Source organism: Mastigoproctus giganteus, chromosome 6 (assembly GCF_048544385.1).
Source record: "Mastigoproctus giganteus isolate SK-2022 chromosome 6, ASM4854438v1, whole genome shotgun sequence".
NCBI lineage: Eukaryota > Metazoa > Arthropoda > Arachnida > Uropygi > Thelyphonidae > Mastigoproctus > Mastigoproctus giganteus.
In genome coordinates, this window is record NC_143580.1 from 140,286,166 (window position 1) to 140,307,419 (window position 21,254).

The 21,254-nt window shown below is 38.7% G+C and overlaps 1 protein-coding gene across 1 annotated transcript in view; it reads left to right on the forward strand.

Annotated features, from left to right (window-relative positions):
• The window catches only part of LOC150084620 (uncharacterized), a 582,065-nt gene that overhangs the window by 507,825 nt on the left and 52,986 nt on the right, over window positions 1–21,254 (forward strand). The window contains exon 17 of the mRNA XM_090376306.1: window positions 1,658–1,876. Coding sequence (XP_090232432.1) covers window positions 1,658–1,876 — 219 coding nt within the window. The remainder of the gene's footprint in view (window positions 1–1,657; window positions 1,877–21,254) is intronic.

Here is a 21,254-nt window from a genome sequence, read left to right on the forward strand (position 1 = left end):
GTAACCCCTGAAATGAAAATCTGCAATTATGACATGAATAAAAAATAACACCTGTGCTGAGTCAGCAATGTCAGTGGATTCATCCAAGGCAATCGAATAATAAATGGCTTCACTTTGGCATATTGCACGAAGTTGTTCTGTTATATTACTGGCTAATTCATGTTGCCAATCAGTTATGGTCCTCCTTGTCCATACTTCTTAACCTTAGCTGAATCTAAACATCCCACAACTTCAGTAATGCATTCTTTTATGATTTCCACATCACTAAATGGCTCACCTCTTCTTGCAACTAGATTACACCACTGTTGCTTCAGTGGTGCCATCCCTTGTCCTGACATAATTTTGAATACTTGTTGCCACTGCTTTCCATCTTTCATTTTCTTATGTGCAGACTTTTGAGGTTCTCCTTCTAGTTTAGCATATTTGTTGTCCTTATGAGTCACATAATGCAGATATGCAATATATTTCTTCACTATTGCCAATATGGCATTGCAAAGCAAACATTTTATCATTCACTGCAGCAATGCAATACTGCAATTCTCATTCTTCATTGAATACTCTCTTTTCCTCCTTTAATGCTCTTTTCTTATTTCTTGACATAATCGGGTAACTAGTAAAAATTAAAAATGAAATACACAGATTGATTGAAGATTCAGTTTTAAAGGAAACAAGTACTGGAAACCGATGGAATTGGGGAGAATGGCTGGAATGACCAGTGAGATGAGTCATCACTAATAAAAAAGGTAACGTTGCCAAATGGAATTCAGTTTCAAGTGGAAGTGATGCCATATCGTCTATATGGGAGTGAGATGAGTCATCACTAATAAAAAAAGGTAACGTTGCCAAATGAAATTCAGTTTCAAGTGGAAGTGATGCCATATCGTCTATATGGGAAACAATAATATTCTGTAAAGATTAGTGAATTAGAATAAATGATTTATTTTGTATTTACTTTAATGTAAAATTCATTATTATTTTCTTTAACTAGAAAAGGCAATGCATACATTGTCTTTAACATGTTACAGTTCTTTCTTAAGAAGCTCTTGGGCCTGCGACGTGAATCACTGGGTGGTTGCCAGTTCGCCAGTTACTGAGTTGCCGTTGACAGGCCTCTCACTAACTACACAGTTATCGATATAAATAATTTTACCTCTTCACTTTGTTTTGTCCTTTATCGATCTATCCAATATTTTTATGCCTTTTATATTTCTTTTTCTATTGTATGGCGTAAATGTACACTAATTTATATAAGGAGAATAACGATATATAAAATTTGCCTTAAAAATATTTTGAGTTTGGTGTTATGTCATGAAATAAAAGGCAGATTTTGCATTTGAGAGAAATAGGCAAAAAGCGACAACTGATACTCCAAAAGGCTGCCGGTTCCCCACCCCTGTCTTAGACCATTCATTTTATTGACAGGGATTATTTATTTTATATTGTCATCTGTGCAAGAAACATTTTATTAGTAATTCCCAACACAAGAGCTCTCTTTTTGCCAATCGGTATATCATTTTGCTCTTCATCTTTATGTGTATATGAAAATAAAGATCGAAATGTTTGTTTTATTGAAAATTATGTAAACACACACAAGAACTTTGGAAAATAACACGTTATGTAATGTTTTTTTTTTTGTTTTTTTTTTCCATGTTTGTAGATCCAGACGAAAACAGTAAAACATTGTGTCCAGTTCTATTATTTGTGGAAGAAAGTTTGCCCTGATGAATACAAAAGGTTGAGATTAGTTCGAAGGAGAAGAGAACAGGAGAGTATTTATTATAATCTGCGTTCTACAGCTTCATCTGAAGGAAATGAAGAAAAAGGAGATGGCCAACATTTAGGTGTAGGTGAAAATGATCATCCTATAGAAGCCAGTGTAAGTTCTGTGTGACTGATTTTTTTCTAATTTCAGAAAAGAATTTTAAAATTCTTGATGCAAAAATAGTAAACAGTAAGCTAATTTTTAAGTATTGATACCAGTAGTTGTAGTAATTGTAGTGTTTGTTCTTCACGCATGCGTATAAATGACCAATCGTCAGACAATAGGAGTGGTCTACGGATATTGATTGAAGTTTCATGTAGTTTCATCTCTAAGGTTTCCGCAATAAGTAGGTTGTGTTGAATATTTATAATTTTTTACAGCCGAATGAATGTTGTTCATTTATTGCGCGGAACGAAAGTTCCGATGCATTTGAACGACCCGCCCGTACCGAAGCTTGGTGTTGTTTTGCTCAAAGCTGTGCTACTCCCATGGTAGATCCTACATAAACAGCATTGCAATTTTTGCATGGGATGCTGTATACTAGGTCATGCTGTGATTGGAATATGGTGTTTGAAGGTCGATTTCTGAAAAATGTGTGTAATTTGTTCATGGGCTTTGCTATGATTTTCATGTTGGTTCCCTTGCATATTTGGTTAAGTTTATTGTACCAGTACTCGACATATGGAATGGTGATGAAATGTATTTTGGTCTTGTCGGATTTTTGTGCAATGTTTGTTGTGAGGTTGTTGTTATTTATTTTTTCACGGGCTATTGTTTTAACTTTGTTTATATAGGTTAGCGGGTAACCCCTATTTGAGAATCTTCTAGTTAATTCATTTATTTCTGTCGTTAGAGAAATCTGGGTGGAAGAATATTTAAAGGCGTTAAGAAATTAATTCAGCATGACTGATTTTTTGTATGGTTGGGGATGATAACTGTGGAAATGCAAAAGCATCCCCTTATTAGTGGGTTTTCTATATATGCTGAAATTTAGTTTTTGGTCTAATCTGTGTATGGTAAAATTAAGGAAATTTATGGAGTGGGTTTCTGCTTCAATTTCTAATTCAAATTTTAATCTCTGATGGATGTTATTAAAAACCTGTAGAATATTGCTTATGGTCAAATGATCTGTGATAATTAGATATCGTCCGTAATACGTCATCCAGATATCGTCTGTAATATGTGATCTGTGGTATAAATGGATCAAGATGGATCTTTTCTAATTTGTCTAAGTATAGTTCAGCAATGAGTCCACTGATGTTTAGGCCCATTGGGAGGCCGAAAATCTGTCTGTATATTCTTTATGGTTCATTAAAGGTTAATGAACCTTAAAGATGTCCATATCAAGGAGGATATGAAGTTATATTCACTGGATGTGACTTCGCTATACACTAACATAAATGTACCTTATGCCTTAAACATAGTCTGGACTTACTTTAACGATGATAACATAAAAATTAATAACACCAGACTCCCCAAAGACAGAATCTTCGAGCTAACAAAACTATTAGTAAATGCTAATTACATTCTCTTTCAAGGAAAAATATACAGACAGATTTTTGGCCTCCCAATGGGCCTAAACATCAGTGGACTCATTGCTGAACTATACTGTTGTCAGATATGAAGTTTTCTGAGCAGTGCAGACAGGCTGCCAGAGCAGCTCATGGGGGTGGGGCATCTTGTCAATGATATACAGGAATTTTGCTAACAGGTATAAGGAATTGATTATCCATTTGAATAAGGCAATGGTCTGGCTACTCCTTGAGTAATGTATATGTCTGGAGGCCTCATTTTAAAAAGGATGTCAAGCTGCTGGAACAAGTACAGAAAAGGGCAACGAGATTGATGAGGGGAACAAAAGGTTGCTCTTACCAGGAAAGGCTTAAGTTCTGCAAATTGCAGCATCTGGAGAGTAGGCACCTGTGAGGTGATCTGATTGATATGTATAAGGGCTTGAATAGTTGAATAGTTTCAGCAGCCTCAATGCTGATGGAATTCTTCCTTTTGCTGAGATTATGCACCTGAGGGGGCATAAATTCAAATTGAAGAAAGACAGTTATAGAATAGATGTGCAGAAATTTGCCTTGAGCCAGCGGGTGACTGATTGCTGGAACTACTTCCATCTGTTGTTGTGGAAGTTGATAGCTTAAATAAATTCAAGGAAGAACTAGACAAACTTTTGGAGAGAATGAATGGGTGAAATATTTTTTTTTTTTGTTTGTTTTTTTTTGCTGGTGCTGTATAAGCTTGCTTTCTTGCATCATATGCCTCTACTAATGCTAATGCTAACTTGTGGATCACCATTTCACATCCATGAAGAATTAGAAAACAAAGAAAAAACACCAGAAAAACTTATGAGTTGCAGTTGGCCAATATTTCAGTAGATACCTCTCATCCTAAACATTCTGAGAAGCTAGAAGAATTGTACATGTGCATATTTGCCAACTCGTGGGTTTAGAATGGATGATGTCTTTTTTTTACCAGATTTTATCCCTTTTCTGTGTCCCCATTGTGACATTTCATTACATAAAATGTCTGTCTTTTTATAAAAAAAATAGCTTTTCCTCCATTGTTCCATTTCACAAAAAAATAGCAAACTATGTTAAAATTGGAATTATTTTAAAAATTCTATAAATTTCTACTCATTTTCATTAATGAGTAGAAATTTGTCAGGTGTACTAGTCTACATTTTAAAATTAAAATGCAGAATAATAGCATTATTCTCTGTGATATATGATGATTTAATCATACTTGTATTGTGCAAAGCTAATTACAGTGTCTTTCAGTAATAATCAAGAAATGTAATATAAAATTTCAGCAGACATACACAGAGTACAATCACAATATTATGACCACCCCCCCCAATGCAGACATCACACACGCCTAGCAAATCATACAGCGCACTTGTCCAGTTCACACACCTCAAGCATATAAGGTTGATGTTCGGCATCCACGAACACAGTAACAGCCTCTGTCATGGGCAAAGCACGCAACTTATCAGACCTGGAAAAAGGCATGATCATCGGCTATCGTGCCAGGGGTGCCAGCTCACGCTGCAGTGGTGAAAGTGTATCAAGACTGGACAAATAGGACAGTTTTGATGACCAGACGTGACAATTGTGGGATCCCATGCACCATTGATCCCAGAGGTGAACTTCGGCTGAAACAGTTGGTCAGGACCGATAAGCATGCTACAGTTGCTCAACTGGCCATCCGTATTAACTGTGGGGCCACCAGAAAGGTCTTCAACACAATAGTGCAGCGAACCCTGTTGCGCATTGGGCTCCAGAGCAGATGCTTGATGACAGCACCCATGCTGATGGCCGTTCATCGCAAACAACAGCGTCAGTTTGCACAGCAATACCGACACTGGACCCCAGCCGAGTGGCAACAGGTGGCCTCCGATGAGTCACGGTTTCTGTGCCACCGAGTGGATAGACGATGGCATATTAGGCGTGAAACCTCCAAGAACAGACACCCAGATATGATTGTTGGCTAAAGGTAGGCTGGTGGGTGCTGCGTTATGGTCTGGGCAATGTTTTCATGACATGGCTTTGGTTCACTGATACCTCTGGAGGACACCCTGATTGCAAATGGTTACCTATCAATTGTCACAGATCAGGTCACACAGTCAACATGTACACCAGTACATGTTGACCGTGTTCCCTTGGGGGCAATGTTATCTATCAGCATGACAATACACCATGCCATGTCACCAGAATTGTCCACGAGTGGTTTGAGGAGCACAATGAAAACTTCAAGCTACTCCCTTGGCCACCGATATTCCTTGGATCTTAACCCAATTGAAGATCTTTGGGGCCACCTCGATCGACACATCAGACAGATGGATCCTCCACCAAGGAACCTACAGGAACTCTGGGGTGCACTACAGTCTGCATGATCACAGATAGCTATAGCAACCTTCTGCGGACTTATTGAGTCCCTCCCATGCTGGCTAGCTGTGTTGCATGTTGCGAAAGGTGCTTATTCTGGATACTGGGTAGGTGGTCATAATAATGTGACTGGACCCTGTATATATATATGCATGATTTTCCAAGTATAGCAAATTCTGAAAAAAAAGTAATGTATTTGCCTTGTTTACTGTATGTTGATGTGATTTTTTATTTTCATGTGACAGGAAATATGATATAATCAGACATTCTGAATACCTGATAACCTGCAAACAAATAAGCATAAGGACAGCATGCATGCACTGCTTGAAAGAACTACAAAAAATATCAGTCGCATTTCATAATGACAGTGATGTCATACTTGCCAAATGTTCTATTTACATTGTTTATTATGGAACATGATTTTCCTCTTAGTTGTGCAATTGAGCAGGTGCATTGCTGAGTATAGTATAAAAAAAAATTCAATTATAAAACAATGGAAACAACAGTCATTGTTAGTGAAATTGCATGGATATGGAAAGAAGTAGTGATGGCTCCAAAAATTATGCCGTTTTCTATTGCTGCAGATGGTAGTAATCAAAGTACAGGAACTCCTCGACTTATGCAAATTCAACTTATTTAAGTTTTTGCCGGCCGGTGCAAACTGAAAAAATATATATATCGAAATGTATTTGACATCTGTAGGGATAAATGGAGGTATTATGAATCGTAATGTGAACCCAATAACATTTTGTTTGTTTGTTTTTTGTAATTCGTTCCATGTCCTTGGATGTTGAAAATTTTGCTATATTGCTAAGCTATTTATCTCTCTAAAAGGTCATATTTATAATGGAAATTGCACTACACTTTTATCGTTATCATATGTTCCATTATAACAATTAATTTTGAATGCCTTGGTGATATTTTTCTAAAGCACATTTCTGGAAGTCACAACCAAAAAACAATATGCACTTTCCAGTTTATCGGGTTTTTCTATTAGCGCAATCTGTTATAAACGGGTAGTAAACTCGATCTTATTGCATTTGTGATAATCCCGATAACTGGAATTCTGTGGGTGTTTACATTACGGTATTATGGTGAAATGTGTTCCTATTTACGTATTACAATGGTGAGGGGAAAGGGACCAAGGGAAAGTGCAAGTGCTGGCAGTGCCAGGAAATGAAACAAAATTAATTTAGAAATGAAGATGAAAATGATTAAGAAGTATGAAGCAGGACAAAGTTTGCCATCTATTTCAAGGGAGGTAGGTCTCACTGCTTCAACAGTGAATACTATTTTAAAGAACAGTGCATGTATAAAAGAACATGTCAAAGGATCAATGCACTTAAGATCAACAGTGATCACAAAACAGCATTCAGGTGCTATATCGAAGATGGAACAGCTGTTAATAATATGAATGAAAAATCAGATTTAGAAGCAAGTGCCCCTGAGTGCAATGGCCATTCAAGCAAAAGCAACAAGTATTTATGAAGATATTAAGGATAAGTACAGCGAACCCCAAGCCAAGTTCATGGCAAACAACGGGTGGTTTAATAGGTTTAAGCATCGCTCTGGTTTCCAAAACATTAAAGTATGTGGTGAAGATGCCAGTGCCAATTCTGCAGTTGCAGAGAAATTTTGTGATGTGTTGGAAAAAATTATTGAAGAATATTGAAGGCAGCTATTCAACACAGAAAATTTTTAATGTTGATGAGACTGCTCTATATTGGGAAAAAAAAAAGCCGGATCGAACATACATTGCCAAAGAGGAAAAGACAATGCCAGGTTTCAAGGCTTCAAAATATAGGGCCACGCCCTTGCTGGGGATATTCCCGTGGTTGAAAAACATTGTAAAGACAACAACATTCCTTTCAAGATTTTGCTTCTATTAGATAATACTCCTAGACATCCTATGCATCTAGATGATTTCAATTTAAACATGAGAGTCATATTTCTACTGCCAAGCACGACTTCACTCATTCAGCCTACAGATAAGGGTGTTATTTCAAATTTAAAAGCATACTATTTACACACGTTTGCTCAGGCATTGTCTGCAGTAGACAGTGAGAAAAATTTTACGTTAAGAGACTTTTGGAAATCTTACAATGTTTACCATGCCATCTTAAATATTAATAAGGCCTGAGTGGAAATTACTAAAAGTTGTTTAAATGATTTGAAAAAGACGAATCATATGAAGAGGTTACAGATGAGATTGTAAAGGCTGCAGAGCTACTTCAGTTGGAGGTTGATGCCAAAGATGTGGAGGAGTTAACAGAGGAAGAAGAGAAGAAATTATCTAACGAAGAACTTATTGACTTGCAGGCAGCGATAGTTAAAGAAGAAAATGCTGACGAAGCTCAAGATGAACCAAATGAGGAGCCAAGAAGCTTCATCACCAGAGAGAGAGAGAGAGAGAGAGAGAGAGATGGCAATGGCATTTCGTGAAATTGCATCAGCAATGGCGAAGTTAGAGAAGATGGATCCCGACAGCGAACGATTCTTAAAAGTTAACAGAGGGGCGAATATGGTTGCTTGCTACAAATAAATCTACGATGAAAAGAAAAAAGCCACCATCCAGTCATCCATTAATATGTTCTTTCATAAGGTTGAGCAGCCGATCCCTTCTAAATCTTCACAGTCCTCAACCTCCGCAGAGCCCTACTTATTGGCTGAAGACATCGATTCTGGCAACGATTCTCGAGAGGTAAAATTTACTGACATTAAACCTGTCTCCTCTCTTTTTTTGTAATTTTATAAATTTGAAATTTTTTAAATTGCACAATTTTGTAATTTTTCCTGTGCGTGAGATAAAAAAATTGAATAAATACAATAAATAATTCTATTTACATGTTTATCAAACATTTCTTTTTTTGATTCAATCAATTCAGCGAGCACAGTTGTGAGTGCTGCACAAGCATGGGGGAAATTCCGACACATAAAAATCCGACTTATGTAGAATTCCATGGAACGCAACCCTTACATTAATCAGGGAGTGGCTGTAATTCCAAGCTATAGCCCCTTGTGATGATCTTTCATAATAATAATAAAGATCAAATCAAAAGCATCTTGCTCTCATTTCTAGTATTGGAAAGTTGCTCTACATGGCACAACATTAGGCACCTTCTTCTGAACAATCTAAATGCTTAGGATTCCTTTAAAAATCTGAGGTCTAAAAACTGGAATAGGCAGAATATTAAAAGAGAAAATTTGAACACTTTGTGGTAATAGGCTGTCATTTTACTTGTTTGGAAGGACATGACAATTTTTAAAGTTCATCATCAGTGTCCTTTCTGAAATTTCTTTTAAGAACAGGAAGGTCTGCAAGGATCAGTACCACCCTTTTTGCATCAGAATAAATGCTATGTTCAAATCATCCCAATACTGTTTAAACATCTTTTTGCCAATGTTTTCAGCAATCCAGTCACTTACAGAATATATGCACCATAGAAAGGCAACTCAGTGTTAATAAAGAAAATAGAATCATGGATATCACATAATGACTACCAATTATCTCCACAGAGCCCTGTTATACATTTCTATATAAAATGCAACATGCAATCTTGATCCAGAGTTAAGGGTGGAAAGCCCATGCTACTCACTAACAGTATTTAAGTTTTGGGCGTCATATTAGATATCGGATTTAACTTTCAGAAACACATACCGCATATACAAATTATCTGAAAAAAAAAAAAAAAAAAAAATGACCGTACTGACAGTACTCTCTGCTATGGCATAGAACACTGATCACTGTATTTACTTCATTTGTACTTGGCATTAGTCTGATTCATTCTAACTATACTGTGGTACACTAGTGTATGACTTGGCAAGGAAGTTAGTATTGCAGCACTACTCCCAGGGTTCTGAGCTGGATATCATCATTCTTCTCTTTCTTGGTGATTCCGTTCTACTTCTGACTGACTCTCTCTCTCTCTCTCTCGCTCTCGCTCTCTCTCGCTCTCTCTCTTTTTGGCTGGTGCACCATATGGCTAATAATAATAATAAATTTGATTCAACATTATACCCTTACAATATCACTAAGTGCTGATTGAAATCCCCAGACTATATATAATGTGCATGAACCTCCATTAGCACTTAGGAGAAAGATGGTTGCACTTACCTCTGCAACCAAATTTCAGAGCCCGCCATCTCATCCTATCCTTATTTGCCAGGATGAGGTGGCAAGCCTTATGTAAGAATAAACCTAACGAAAATAAGCCTACTAGAATAAAGTTGAATGGACTTGTGCAAATCTGGAATGTTATTTTAGAAAATTTCTACCAGAAAAAAAAACAACAGGACCTCCATGGTCTGTGTACAAACCTGAGCTTCAATCAGTAAGTAGAAAATTGAAATCATCCCATATTAAGGCAGTCACCCATTCCATCTATATGTGGAGGCTCTCATCATAATCTTCACCATCTTGTGGTTTCTAGATTACTCCCATTCTCATTATACCTTTGCTTCCAACTAATTCACACCACACAGATTCTATACTAACATGTATAACTTCTGATATTCAGTTAGTTGCATCATCAATCATTGCTCCTGCTAGATGCCCACTCATACAAGTCCACTTATCCTTATTTTTAAAAAAATGTTACCCATATTCCTGCCAGTGGAATCTCCAAATAAAACTAAATCCTTTTGAAGCAGAGCAGTGTGCACTAACTGGTTATTCCCTTCTGGTTCCAAAATCGGTTGTACATCACACAAATCACAGGTGCCGGGCAGTTTGTGATTGAACAATTTCTCTATGTTTAAATTACAATTTTTAGAGTAATTACTAGTTCTTTTAAGTTCCTGCTTTTATTAAATCTTCTTATAATAGAAAGTCACCTTTCTTTATCTTTTTTCTTATTTTAATTACTAAACAATACTAATCTTTGCTTGGGTATACCAGACACTGCACTTGTCTTCCCGTGGCAGATCTGGAAATCTGGGCAGAGTAGCCAACCCCCTAGAACTAAAAGGAGCAAAATAATGGATCTCCACACCTTTCCATCAGGAAGCCCACAGACTCTACATATCATGAACATTACAAAAATATTCCAAATCTGAAGAGACTGAAAATGGACGTGTTAACAAGACTGCACCATTCCCATAATTCATCCCTTGGCAGATCAACCCATGAATAATCTTTCTCCAGTTCTTATTCATGAATATTTGAAACTGCTGCTGGCTGGAAGGGTTCAGAAGTGGCAGTTGAAATTTAACATTAAAAAAATGCATGGTACTGTATATGGGAAGCAATTGGGTGGTACCACATTCAGGGCAATATAGAAAGAAAAGACCTTTAGATAATCATACAGTCCAGCATTAAGTTCTCTTATCAATGTAGCCAGACTGCTAGGACAGCTCGTGGTGTTCCTCAAATGATATACAGGAATTTTGCTGCAGGGGACAAGGAAGCGAATGTCCTATTGTATAAAGCATTGTATCTTGAGTTCTGCATACAGGTCTGGAAGCCTCATTTTCAGAAGGATGTGATTCTATTGAAAGAGGTGTAGAGAAAAGTAACAGGATTAGTCAGGAACACAAAGGGCCCTTACTAGGGCTTATGTAGATAAAGTAAATTAAATCTGATAGCACCCTAACTTTTGCTCAGATGACATACATAAGAGGACATAAATTTAAATTGAAAAGGGTAACTTAGGGTAGATATGTGAAATTTTGCTTTTGGTTGAACAACTTCAATCTAGTCTTGCAGAGGTCGATAATTTGAATAAATATAAGGAATAATTAGGCATGTTAGAGGGGATGGACAAATGATATAAGTAGTTTTTTGTTGTTGTTATCATTTCTGTTTTTGTTTTATCTGCTGCTGTATAAGCATGCTTCCTTGCATCATTTGCCCCTACTAATACTAATTAAATTCATTAAAACAAAAAAAAAATTCAAACTGGTGGACTGAGGGTATTACTGCCAATGAAAAAAACTACTTGAGATATATAAATTAAAGATGACATGAATACTGGATACTCTATATTTTCTAAAAGAAAAAAAAAAGATAGAACTAAATGACATAAGCAAACAGTTAATATGAAACAAGCAGACCCATCCCTCCACCTTAAAACCTATACAATGGACCATAAATTGTACATTGAAATTGCAGAATATTTTGTAGCAACATGAACGACTTCTGTGAACTGATCACCCTCTATCAACTTAACTCCTGAAGTGGCTCCTTTAAAAAAAATTACACTCTGTATGCATGAGACAGATTTTCAATGCACATAGGGCTTGGAGGTATTGCCATTTCAGTGAAATCTAGAATTCCCTACAAAATAGCTCACCCTTGTCTCTATAGACCTTCCACCAAATCATACATACACTGAAGCAGATTTAGATGACCTCGTTATACAGATATTGATGCTATTATATCGGATAGGTGAAGCATGGACTTTTAGGTTTCCACTATAAACTGAACCTCAGATATTGCCTCAGTGTGGAATAAAAATTAAAATAATTAAGTAGATATCTTCTTATAACCACTCTGATACTACAATTGAATGGAATAACAGTTTGTTTTTGAGCCTCATATCATCACAAATAAAGCCTATGATAGATACAGAAGCCTATGATAGATGTAAGCTGGTCTGTAACCAAGTTACAAAGGAGATTAGGCAGACAAAGGCAGATTATGAGAAATCTTTGGCAAAGGATGCAAAGAAAAACAGCAAAGAGTTCTTTACTTATGTAAACTCTAGAAGGAAGGGGATGAATCAGATTGGTCCGCTTTATATCGATGGTTCAACTGTTGATGATCCTGCTCAGGTAGCTAACAAACTAAATGAATATTTTGCATCGACATTCACACATGAGGAGTTATTCAGCGAGGGGAATGCCAGAGGTGTATTCAACTCTAGCAGTAAGCTAGAGAATCTTGTAATAACTCAGAGTAAAGTGGAGGAGAAATTGTTGAAGATAAACACAAGAAAGGCACCTGGGATGGATGGGATCTATACAGTTATATTAAAGGAGGCAGAAAAGGAAGTAAGCAAACCCTTAGCCATAATTATGAGAGCTTCCTTGGACTCAGGGGAGGTACCCACAGACTGGAGATGTGCAAATGTAACCCCAATTCACAAAGGAGGATCAAAGGCTGACACAAGTAATTATAGACCTGTGAGTTTAATTTCTGTTCCAGGAAAATTAATGGAGGCACTGGTTAAAGAAGCACTGCAGGATCATCTAGACAAGACTTCAGTTATAGCTCGGACACAGCATGGTTTTGTTAAGGGGAAGTCTTGCCTGACCAATTTGATTGGATACTATGATGCAGGGAATAACTTTGATATTATATACTTGGATCTTAGAAAGGCTTTTGATACTGTTGCACATGGAAGACCGCTGCACAAATTGGAGCAGTGTGGCATTGGAGGCAAATTGCTGCTATGGATAAAGGGGTTGTTGAGGGGGAGAAGACAGAGAGTGGTAATCAATGGACACTGCTCATCGTGGACTAATGTTATTATTGGAGTCCCTCAGGGTTCAGTGTTGGGTCCATTTGTTTTCTGTATTTATAAATAATATTGATGATGGTATATCAAGCTTAATGTCCAAGTTTGCAGACGATACAAAGGTTGGCACAGTTGTTAAGGACACTACTGACGTTATGTGCTGCAACAGGATCTGGAAAGGTTGAGCATATGGGCTGAGAGGTGGCAAATGAAGTTTAACATTGACAAATGTAAAGTACTACATATGGGAAACAGCAACTCCAAAGCAACGTATCAACTCTGTGGTACTACACTGACAGTGGTAGAGAATGAAAAAGACCTGGGGGTAATTGTGCAGGCAGATATGAAGTTCTCTGAGCAGTGCAGACGGGCTGCAAGAGTAGCTCATGGTGATATACAGGAATTTTTCTAGCAGGGATAAGGAGGTGATTATTCCCTTGTATAAGGCAATGGTCAGGCCACACCTAGAGTACTGGATACAGGTCTGGAGGCCTCATTTCAAGAAGGATGTAGAGCTGCTGGAACGAGTACAGAGAAGGGCAACAAGATTAGTGAATGGAACAAAGGGTTGCTCTTACGAAGAAAGGCTTAAGTTTTGCAAATTACAGTGTCTGGAGACTAGGTACCGGCGAGGTGATCTGATAGAGGTATATAAAGCCTTGAATGGTTTGAGTACGCTCAATGCTGATGGGATTCTTCCTCTTGCTCAGAATAATCACCTGAGAGGGCATAAATTGAAATTGAGGAAAGACAGATGTACAGAAATTTGCCTTTAACCAGCGGGTAGTTGGTTGGTGGAACAGACTTCCATCCCTTGTGGAAGTTGATAGCCTAAATAAATTGAAGGCTCAGCTGGACAGGTATTTCGAACGAACGTAGGGGTGAAGTGGAAGTTTTTTTTTTTTTTTTGGCTGATGCTGCATAAGCTTGCTTTCTTGCATCATATGCCTCTGCTAATGCTAATATGCATTATCTACATTGTTTGAATCATTTTCACCTGTAACTTCATATGGACCAGTCTTTGGAAATTGCATAATCTGTAAATGTGCAACTTCCATATGATCATCCTTTACCATGGATGAAGTTGCACATTTACAGATTGTGCAATTTGTAAAATTGTGCTACAGGTCCTGATGAAATTTATTGTTCTGTGATTATACATTTAAGTGAGGATCCTACAGATGTGTGACAAAATCTTTTCATAGTGTTATTATCCTACCAGCTGATGCCATTCTTATTTGCTAGCATTCCCAAAGTCAGGAAAAGATCACACTGATCAAAAAATTATCACAGTATTGCCCAGAAGCAGAAAATACATTAAGTCCAAATCAGTATGGCTTTAGAAAGAGTAGGTCAACAAGTCCTTTTCTACTTTTGATGCCGTCTCCTTATAGGAAGTTGGCAATCACCATGCTGTTGTAGTAGTAGCATGTGATGCAAGAAAGCAAGGGTATGAGCTTATGCAGCATCAGCCAAAAAAAAATTTACAAAACAATTCCCTCTAAATCAGGCCCAGGTAAACTATGGCCTGCTGGCCGCATGCGGCCTGCCACACATTTTGTGTGGCCCGCGAGGTTTAATTGTATTTTCGAAAAAAGTTGACTTATTCGACGCCTTTTTGAAAAATAAATTGATATATGTAATACATTATAGAATTTGTCGACTTGTAAATTGTTTTATCATCTCTCTATTGTTCAAATTGAGATAGAATTTGAAATTGTGCGCGAACTGAAGCGAGCCAATGGGCGCTTTTATAATGGTATAATTTGCGATTATAAACTAACTGCGCAAAAATACGGTAACAGACAACCGGTGATGACGACAACGGCTTTGCTGCAGTGGCGGAGTAATAGGATAGGACTGCTGAGTGGCCGCAGTTCCAATCTGTTTTCTCTGATGGTCATCCCGCAGTTAGTTTTTTTTCGTTATCTTTGGTTATTATCTTTGTGCCAGTAGCAATAAAAATAATATTTACGCCCTTTTAAAAATGAATAAAAAACGAAAAATTCAACAAGAGTCTTCAGTGAAGAGTGGAGCACAAAATATTTTTTTTGCCAACATAAATAACAAGACTATTTGTCTCATCTACCGGGAGAGTGTCTCAGTGTTGAAAGAGTACAATATTAAAAGACATTTCACTACTAAACATTCCGAATATGGTGCCAATTTAACTCCGGAAGCAAGAAAGAAAACTGCTGATGGATTGATTCAAAATTTATCTAGACAACAAAATGTGTTTACCCGGCTAACTAAGGAACAAGAAGCTACTGTAGAGACAAGTTTTGTTATTTCTCATATAATTGCCAAAAGCAACGAGCCTTTTTCTGATGGAGACTATATTAAAAAATGTATGACCGAAGCTTGTGGAATTATATGTCCTGACATTAAACACAAATTTAAGAATATAAGTTTATCTCGGCGAACCGTAGTAAGAAGAATTGAATGTATCGATACAAATTTGAATGAGCAATTATTATCAGTATTAGAATCCATAACATGGTACTCGATAGCTCTCGACGAAAGTAACGACCAAAAGAATACCGCACAGTTATTAATTTTCATACGTGGATGTACCTCTAATTTTGAAATTATTGAAGAGCTTCTTTCAGTGGAATCTCTTAAAGACCAAACAATGGGCTGATATATTTGAAAAAGTTAAAAAATGCTTAACAAGATATAATTTACAATGGAACAATATGGTAAGCATAACAACTGATGGAGCACCAAGTTTGACAGGTAAAAATGTTGGAGCGTTAAAAGAAAATTCAGGATAAAATTTATGAAAAATAATCCTGATTATAATTTAATTACAATTCATTGTATTATACATCAACAAGTATTGTGTAAAAATGTGTTAAAAGTTGAACATGTCACATCTTGTATTATTAAACTAGTAAATTTAATACGATCGAGGGGCCTGAAACACACTCAATTCGTTAATTTTCTTCAAGATATTGAATCTGAGTACACAGATATTCCTTATCTAAGCCAAATTCGATGGCTTAGCTTAGGAAAAGTTCTTCGATGAGTATGAAATCTTAAAGATGACATCATTCTATTTTTAACACTGAAAAATATTATGGACTTTCCCGAATTAACTGATAATAACTGGATTTGTGATTTTGCATTTACCCTAGACATCGTGACACACTTAAATACTTTCGACACCGTGTTATAAGGGAAAAAAGTTTGAATGGATTTCAATTAAAACTCCAGTTGTTCCTTCGACATTTGTTGATTAACAAGGTAGATCACTTTCCAACCATGAAGTTGCTGAAGATTCTAGAAAATAAATTTGAAAAATATTGTGAAATTACCAACGCTTTGAATGACGACTTTTCACAAAGATTTGGCGACTTCCGAAAAATTGAGACAAGTTTGGCAATAGTGCGCGACCCATTTTCAATAGAAACTGATAGCGCACCGAGTGAACTACAACTTCAGATTATAAATCTGCAGTATGATACCGATTTAAGGGGCGCCTCCGTAGCCAGGTGGGAAGGAGCAGCAGTGCTTCTTGATTAGACCGGGGTTCGAGCCCATCACCACCAAATACGGAGGATGCGGAAAGGTCAGGAATGACCACCGCATATTCACGGAGCAATATGGCCTTAGTTACTAATGCTCCTAAAAAAAAAAAAGCAATTCTGATTTAAGGGAATTGCCCCGTTGTGAGGAAATCTGTAAATTTTACAGTACTCTTAAAATTCCCCTCAACGTGGACACCTGTACGTGGTGAGGGGACCTCCCAGTGATGCTGCTGGTTTTTCCAGATTAGCATCACTGGGATCCAACGCCCATACCTTGGTTCCAGGGTTACATCATTGGAATCCGGCGTGTGCAGCCGTACACTGCGACCCGTGGAATTCGGAAAGGGGGATCCTGGCGGTTGAGGGGCCCAGCCTTAATACACCACTTTGGCCCCTTCTTCGACAAGACGGGTGGTCCCGGACCAGCCCGACTGGGATCAATCGGCAGGTGGTTCTTACTGCTAGGGTCAACTGCGTTCCAATAGGCCTCCCTCCCTTTGGTCCTGGACAGGAGCAATGCTTATTGGAATTGTAGGTATGGTGCCTCTAAGCTAACTTGGCGTCCCCTCGTAGGGCTCCGTGGTGGGTGAGGTACTTAGGGCATCAGAAATTTTTATTTTACTCCTATGAGTATTATAAATCCTTCTTCTTCTGGGGCCCGAACAAAGTCCCTACCTAATCGAGATGATGACGCAGATAACACCTCTGCAAAATGAGCCAGGAGTGAGGATACACCACCACCACCACCATCAGTGACACCGGTTTTCCTCATTCTCCATTCCACTGGAGAGCAGTCCATTGGAAAGATGTCACCCTTCTTTATCCAGAAAGGATTAGAAGGGTTGGCAGGTTCACCAAAATCCGTTAAACGACTGCATTCTGGCGACCTTTTGGTCGAAGCTATAAATATAAAACAGGCGGAAAAAATCCTGAAAGCCACATCAATAGGGGGGAATACCCATCATCGTAACCCCCCCACAAAACTTTGAACTCTTCACGAGGTGTCATGGGACCTTCTTCATGTTTCTGAAGAAGAGATCTGCTCTGAATTGAAAGAACAAGGAGTGACAGCTGTCAAAAGAATATCAATGAGAAAGGATGGGAATCTCATCCTTACCCGAGTTCTCATCCTAACATTTAACACCCCACAGCCTCCAAGTTCCATCACGGCAGGCTATCTAAACTGCCCAGTGAGGATTTATATCCCAAACCCACTGCAGTGTTTTAGATGCCAAAAATACGGCCACTCACAAACATCTTGTCATGGTAACCCTGCCTGTGCTCGATGTGGTGTTAAAGACCATGAGAGCAAGGAATGTTCAGCTCCAAAACCGATCTGCGTCAATTGCCAAGAAGAGCACCCCGCCTACTCTAGAGCATGCCAGCGGTGGAAGGATGAAAAAGAGATCCAAAAGTTAAAAACAGAGCTGAATATCTCCTACCCAGAGGCCAGAAAACGTATCCAACCAATAAATAGTGGGAAACCTTCATATGCCCAGAAGGTTTCTGCTAAGTGCACTATCGGGACACAAACCGAGATGACTATACCACCAAGAGAGTCATTCACTTTGATTGCACGCTATTTATTGAGTTCACAAAAGCCCACCAAAAAAACAGTCAGCTGCCACTCCTATATCCGTACCTCCTAGTGCTCCACCACTACCAAAACAACCAAGTGGTAAAGAGCCTCCAGTAATAACAGAAACAATGGATGTAGAGAACAAGGAAGTACCGGATGAATCAGTCTTGGAACTCTTTGCGAAGGAAGAAATGGAAACGGGACAGCGTCCATTCTTCTCGAAAAAAGATAAATCCAAGACTGACAAAAGTAAGCCCTCAGCACCTCAGAAGCCGCCTGATGGACCCACCAAGCCAAAATAATGGCTAAATTCCTACAATGGAATTGTCGTGGATTCCAGCGAAATACAGATGACATCAAGGCCCTCCTGCAAAAGCATGAGCCAGTTTGCTTTTGCTTGCAGGAGACTTATCTAAGGGCAAATGATAACCCCACCATGCATAACATAACATTTTTTCGTAAGGACAGAATTGCGGATGGTCCTGCTCATGGAGGAGTGGCTATCCTTGTGGGCAACCAGACCCCAGTTCAGCCCTTGCCAATTACAACTAGCTAGCATAGAGGCTGCAAATTCGCCTTACAGTGGGATTTTTATTAACTGTGTGCTCTATTTATTTGCCACCTGGGACTGACATCTCACAGGAAGACTCTGATGATCTTGTAACGCAGTTGCCTCCCCCTTTCTTACTTCTTGGGGATTTTAATGGACATAACACCCAGTGAGGTAGTGCTAACATTATACAGTGTTATACAGTGCGAGACCGTGTCTTCCTTTCAGGTTACCACGGTGGAAGATTGATCAGGCTGACTAGTCTGCCTTCCAACATCAGGCAAATTTTGACCTCAGTACCGTCAGTCAGGAGCCTATCAATGATGCAGTAACGTACATCACAGAAATTATCGTCCAAGCAGCTGCGAATGCTGTTCCAAAAACATCTGCCCGGTTTCCACCATTTCCCAAACCTTGGTGGAATTCACAATGCACAGCAGCAAAAAAGGCTCGAAACAAAGCGTGAGGGATATTCCGCCGATATCCTACTACGACCAACCTTATAGCCTTCAAACGTGCACGAGCTAAAGCACGCTATATCCGCCGTCAGAGTCAAAAGGAATCGTGATTCTGTTTTACTTTATCAATTACTCAATCCACTAGTACTAAGTTGGTCTGGGATAAAATCTGGAAAATGAAAGGAAAATATACATCCCACCCTTCTTCAATCCTAGATTATAATGGATGCACTATTGCAGATCCAACTGCAATAGCCAATTCTCTTGGGGAAACATTCTCTAACATCTCTGCAACATCTTCGTATTCCCCAGAGTTCCTGGTCCTGAAACATAAAATTGAAAAACAGTCTCTTAATTTAAAGTCTAAGAGCCTTTATCCCTACAACAGGGCATTCACTATACAGGAACTGAAAAGAGCCCTCACTCTTTCCAAAGCAAGTGCTATTGGACCAGATGGCATCCATTATGAAATGATTAAGCATCTTTCACCAAAATCTATGGATTATCTGCTCCTTCTATATAACAGAATCTTTACTGAAGGGCAGTTTCCAGATTCCTGGCGCAAGGCAATCGTTCTTACCTTTGCTAAGCCAAGAAAGGATCGAAAAGTCACTACTAACTATCGTCCTATTGCTCTGACTAGCTGTCTGTGCAAAATCCTGGAGAGAATGGTAAATTTTCGTTTAATCTGGTATTTAGAATCAAATGACCTTTTCTCCAACATTCAGTGCGGCTTCCGAAGGAACCGGTCCACTTTGGACCATCTTATTACACTGGAAACATCCATCCGAGATGCTTTCCTAAAACGTGAACATTTAGTGTGTGTAGTCTTTGACATGGAGAAAGTGTATAACACAACTTGGAGATTTGGCATCTTAAAAGATTTGCATAGCCTTGGTCTTAGAGGGCAACTCCCCATTTTTATTAAAAACGTTTTAGTCAATCGATCTTTCCAAGTTCGTGTGGGATCGTCACTCTCTCTCGTTCCTTCACCCAAGAGGAGGGAGTACCACAAGGATCAGTTTTAAGTGTCATGCTTTTTGCCATCAATGTAAATTCCATCACAGAACAACTTCCTCCAACTGTAAACAGTGCCTTCTATGTTGATGACTTTAGCATATTTTGTCAGTCATGCAACATGAGGGTTATTGAAAGACAACTGCAAAAAGCCATTGATCACCTTAATTCCTGGCACTTGCAAATGGCTTCAGGTTCTCGCCGGAGAAGACCATTATCATACATTTTTCTCGTAAGCGGAATCTTCATCCTGAACCTGAATTAAGGCTTGGACAAAATGCTATTCCAGTAGCGGCGGACACAAAATTCTTAGGACTCGTATTTGATAAAAAACTGACCTTTCTGGATCACATCCGTCAACTCCACACAAAGTGCACAAGAGGGCTGAATATTTTGTGCTCTCTTTCCTCTACATCTTGGGGGTGCGGATCGATGCACCCTACTACGCATCTACCGTGCACCTTTACGATCCAGACTAGATTACGGGTCCCTGGTATACAATTCGGCCAGAGACAGTGTACTTCAATGGCTGGATCCTGTCCATCATCGGGCTCCCCGTATCGCTACTGGAGCATTTAGAACATCTCCTGTCCAGAGCTGATACGTCGAAGCAAACGAACCACTGTTATCACTTCGACGTAAGCAGTTGTCTCTAAAATACGCTTTAAAACTGAAATCCCTGCCAGACCATCCTGCGTAGCCATTCGTTTTTGAGCCACAATGGGAAAATTTATACAACACCCGTAAGACTGCCAATCGTCCTTTTGGTATTCGTCTCCAAGAGCTACTCAAAGAACTTAATATCAAGGTCGACAAGGTTGCCCAAACACCAAAGCAACCCCTTCCACCCTGGCATGCTCATGTTCCAACATGTGACTTGTCTTTTAGAAATTGGGGAAAGTCGGACACTCCATCATCTGTCTACCTGCAGCTTTATTCAACACACCGAACTGAACATTCTGACTTCGCACCAGTTTACACAGACGGTTCGAAGTCGGAATCATATTT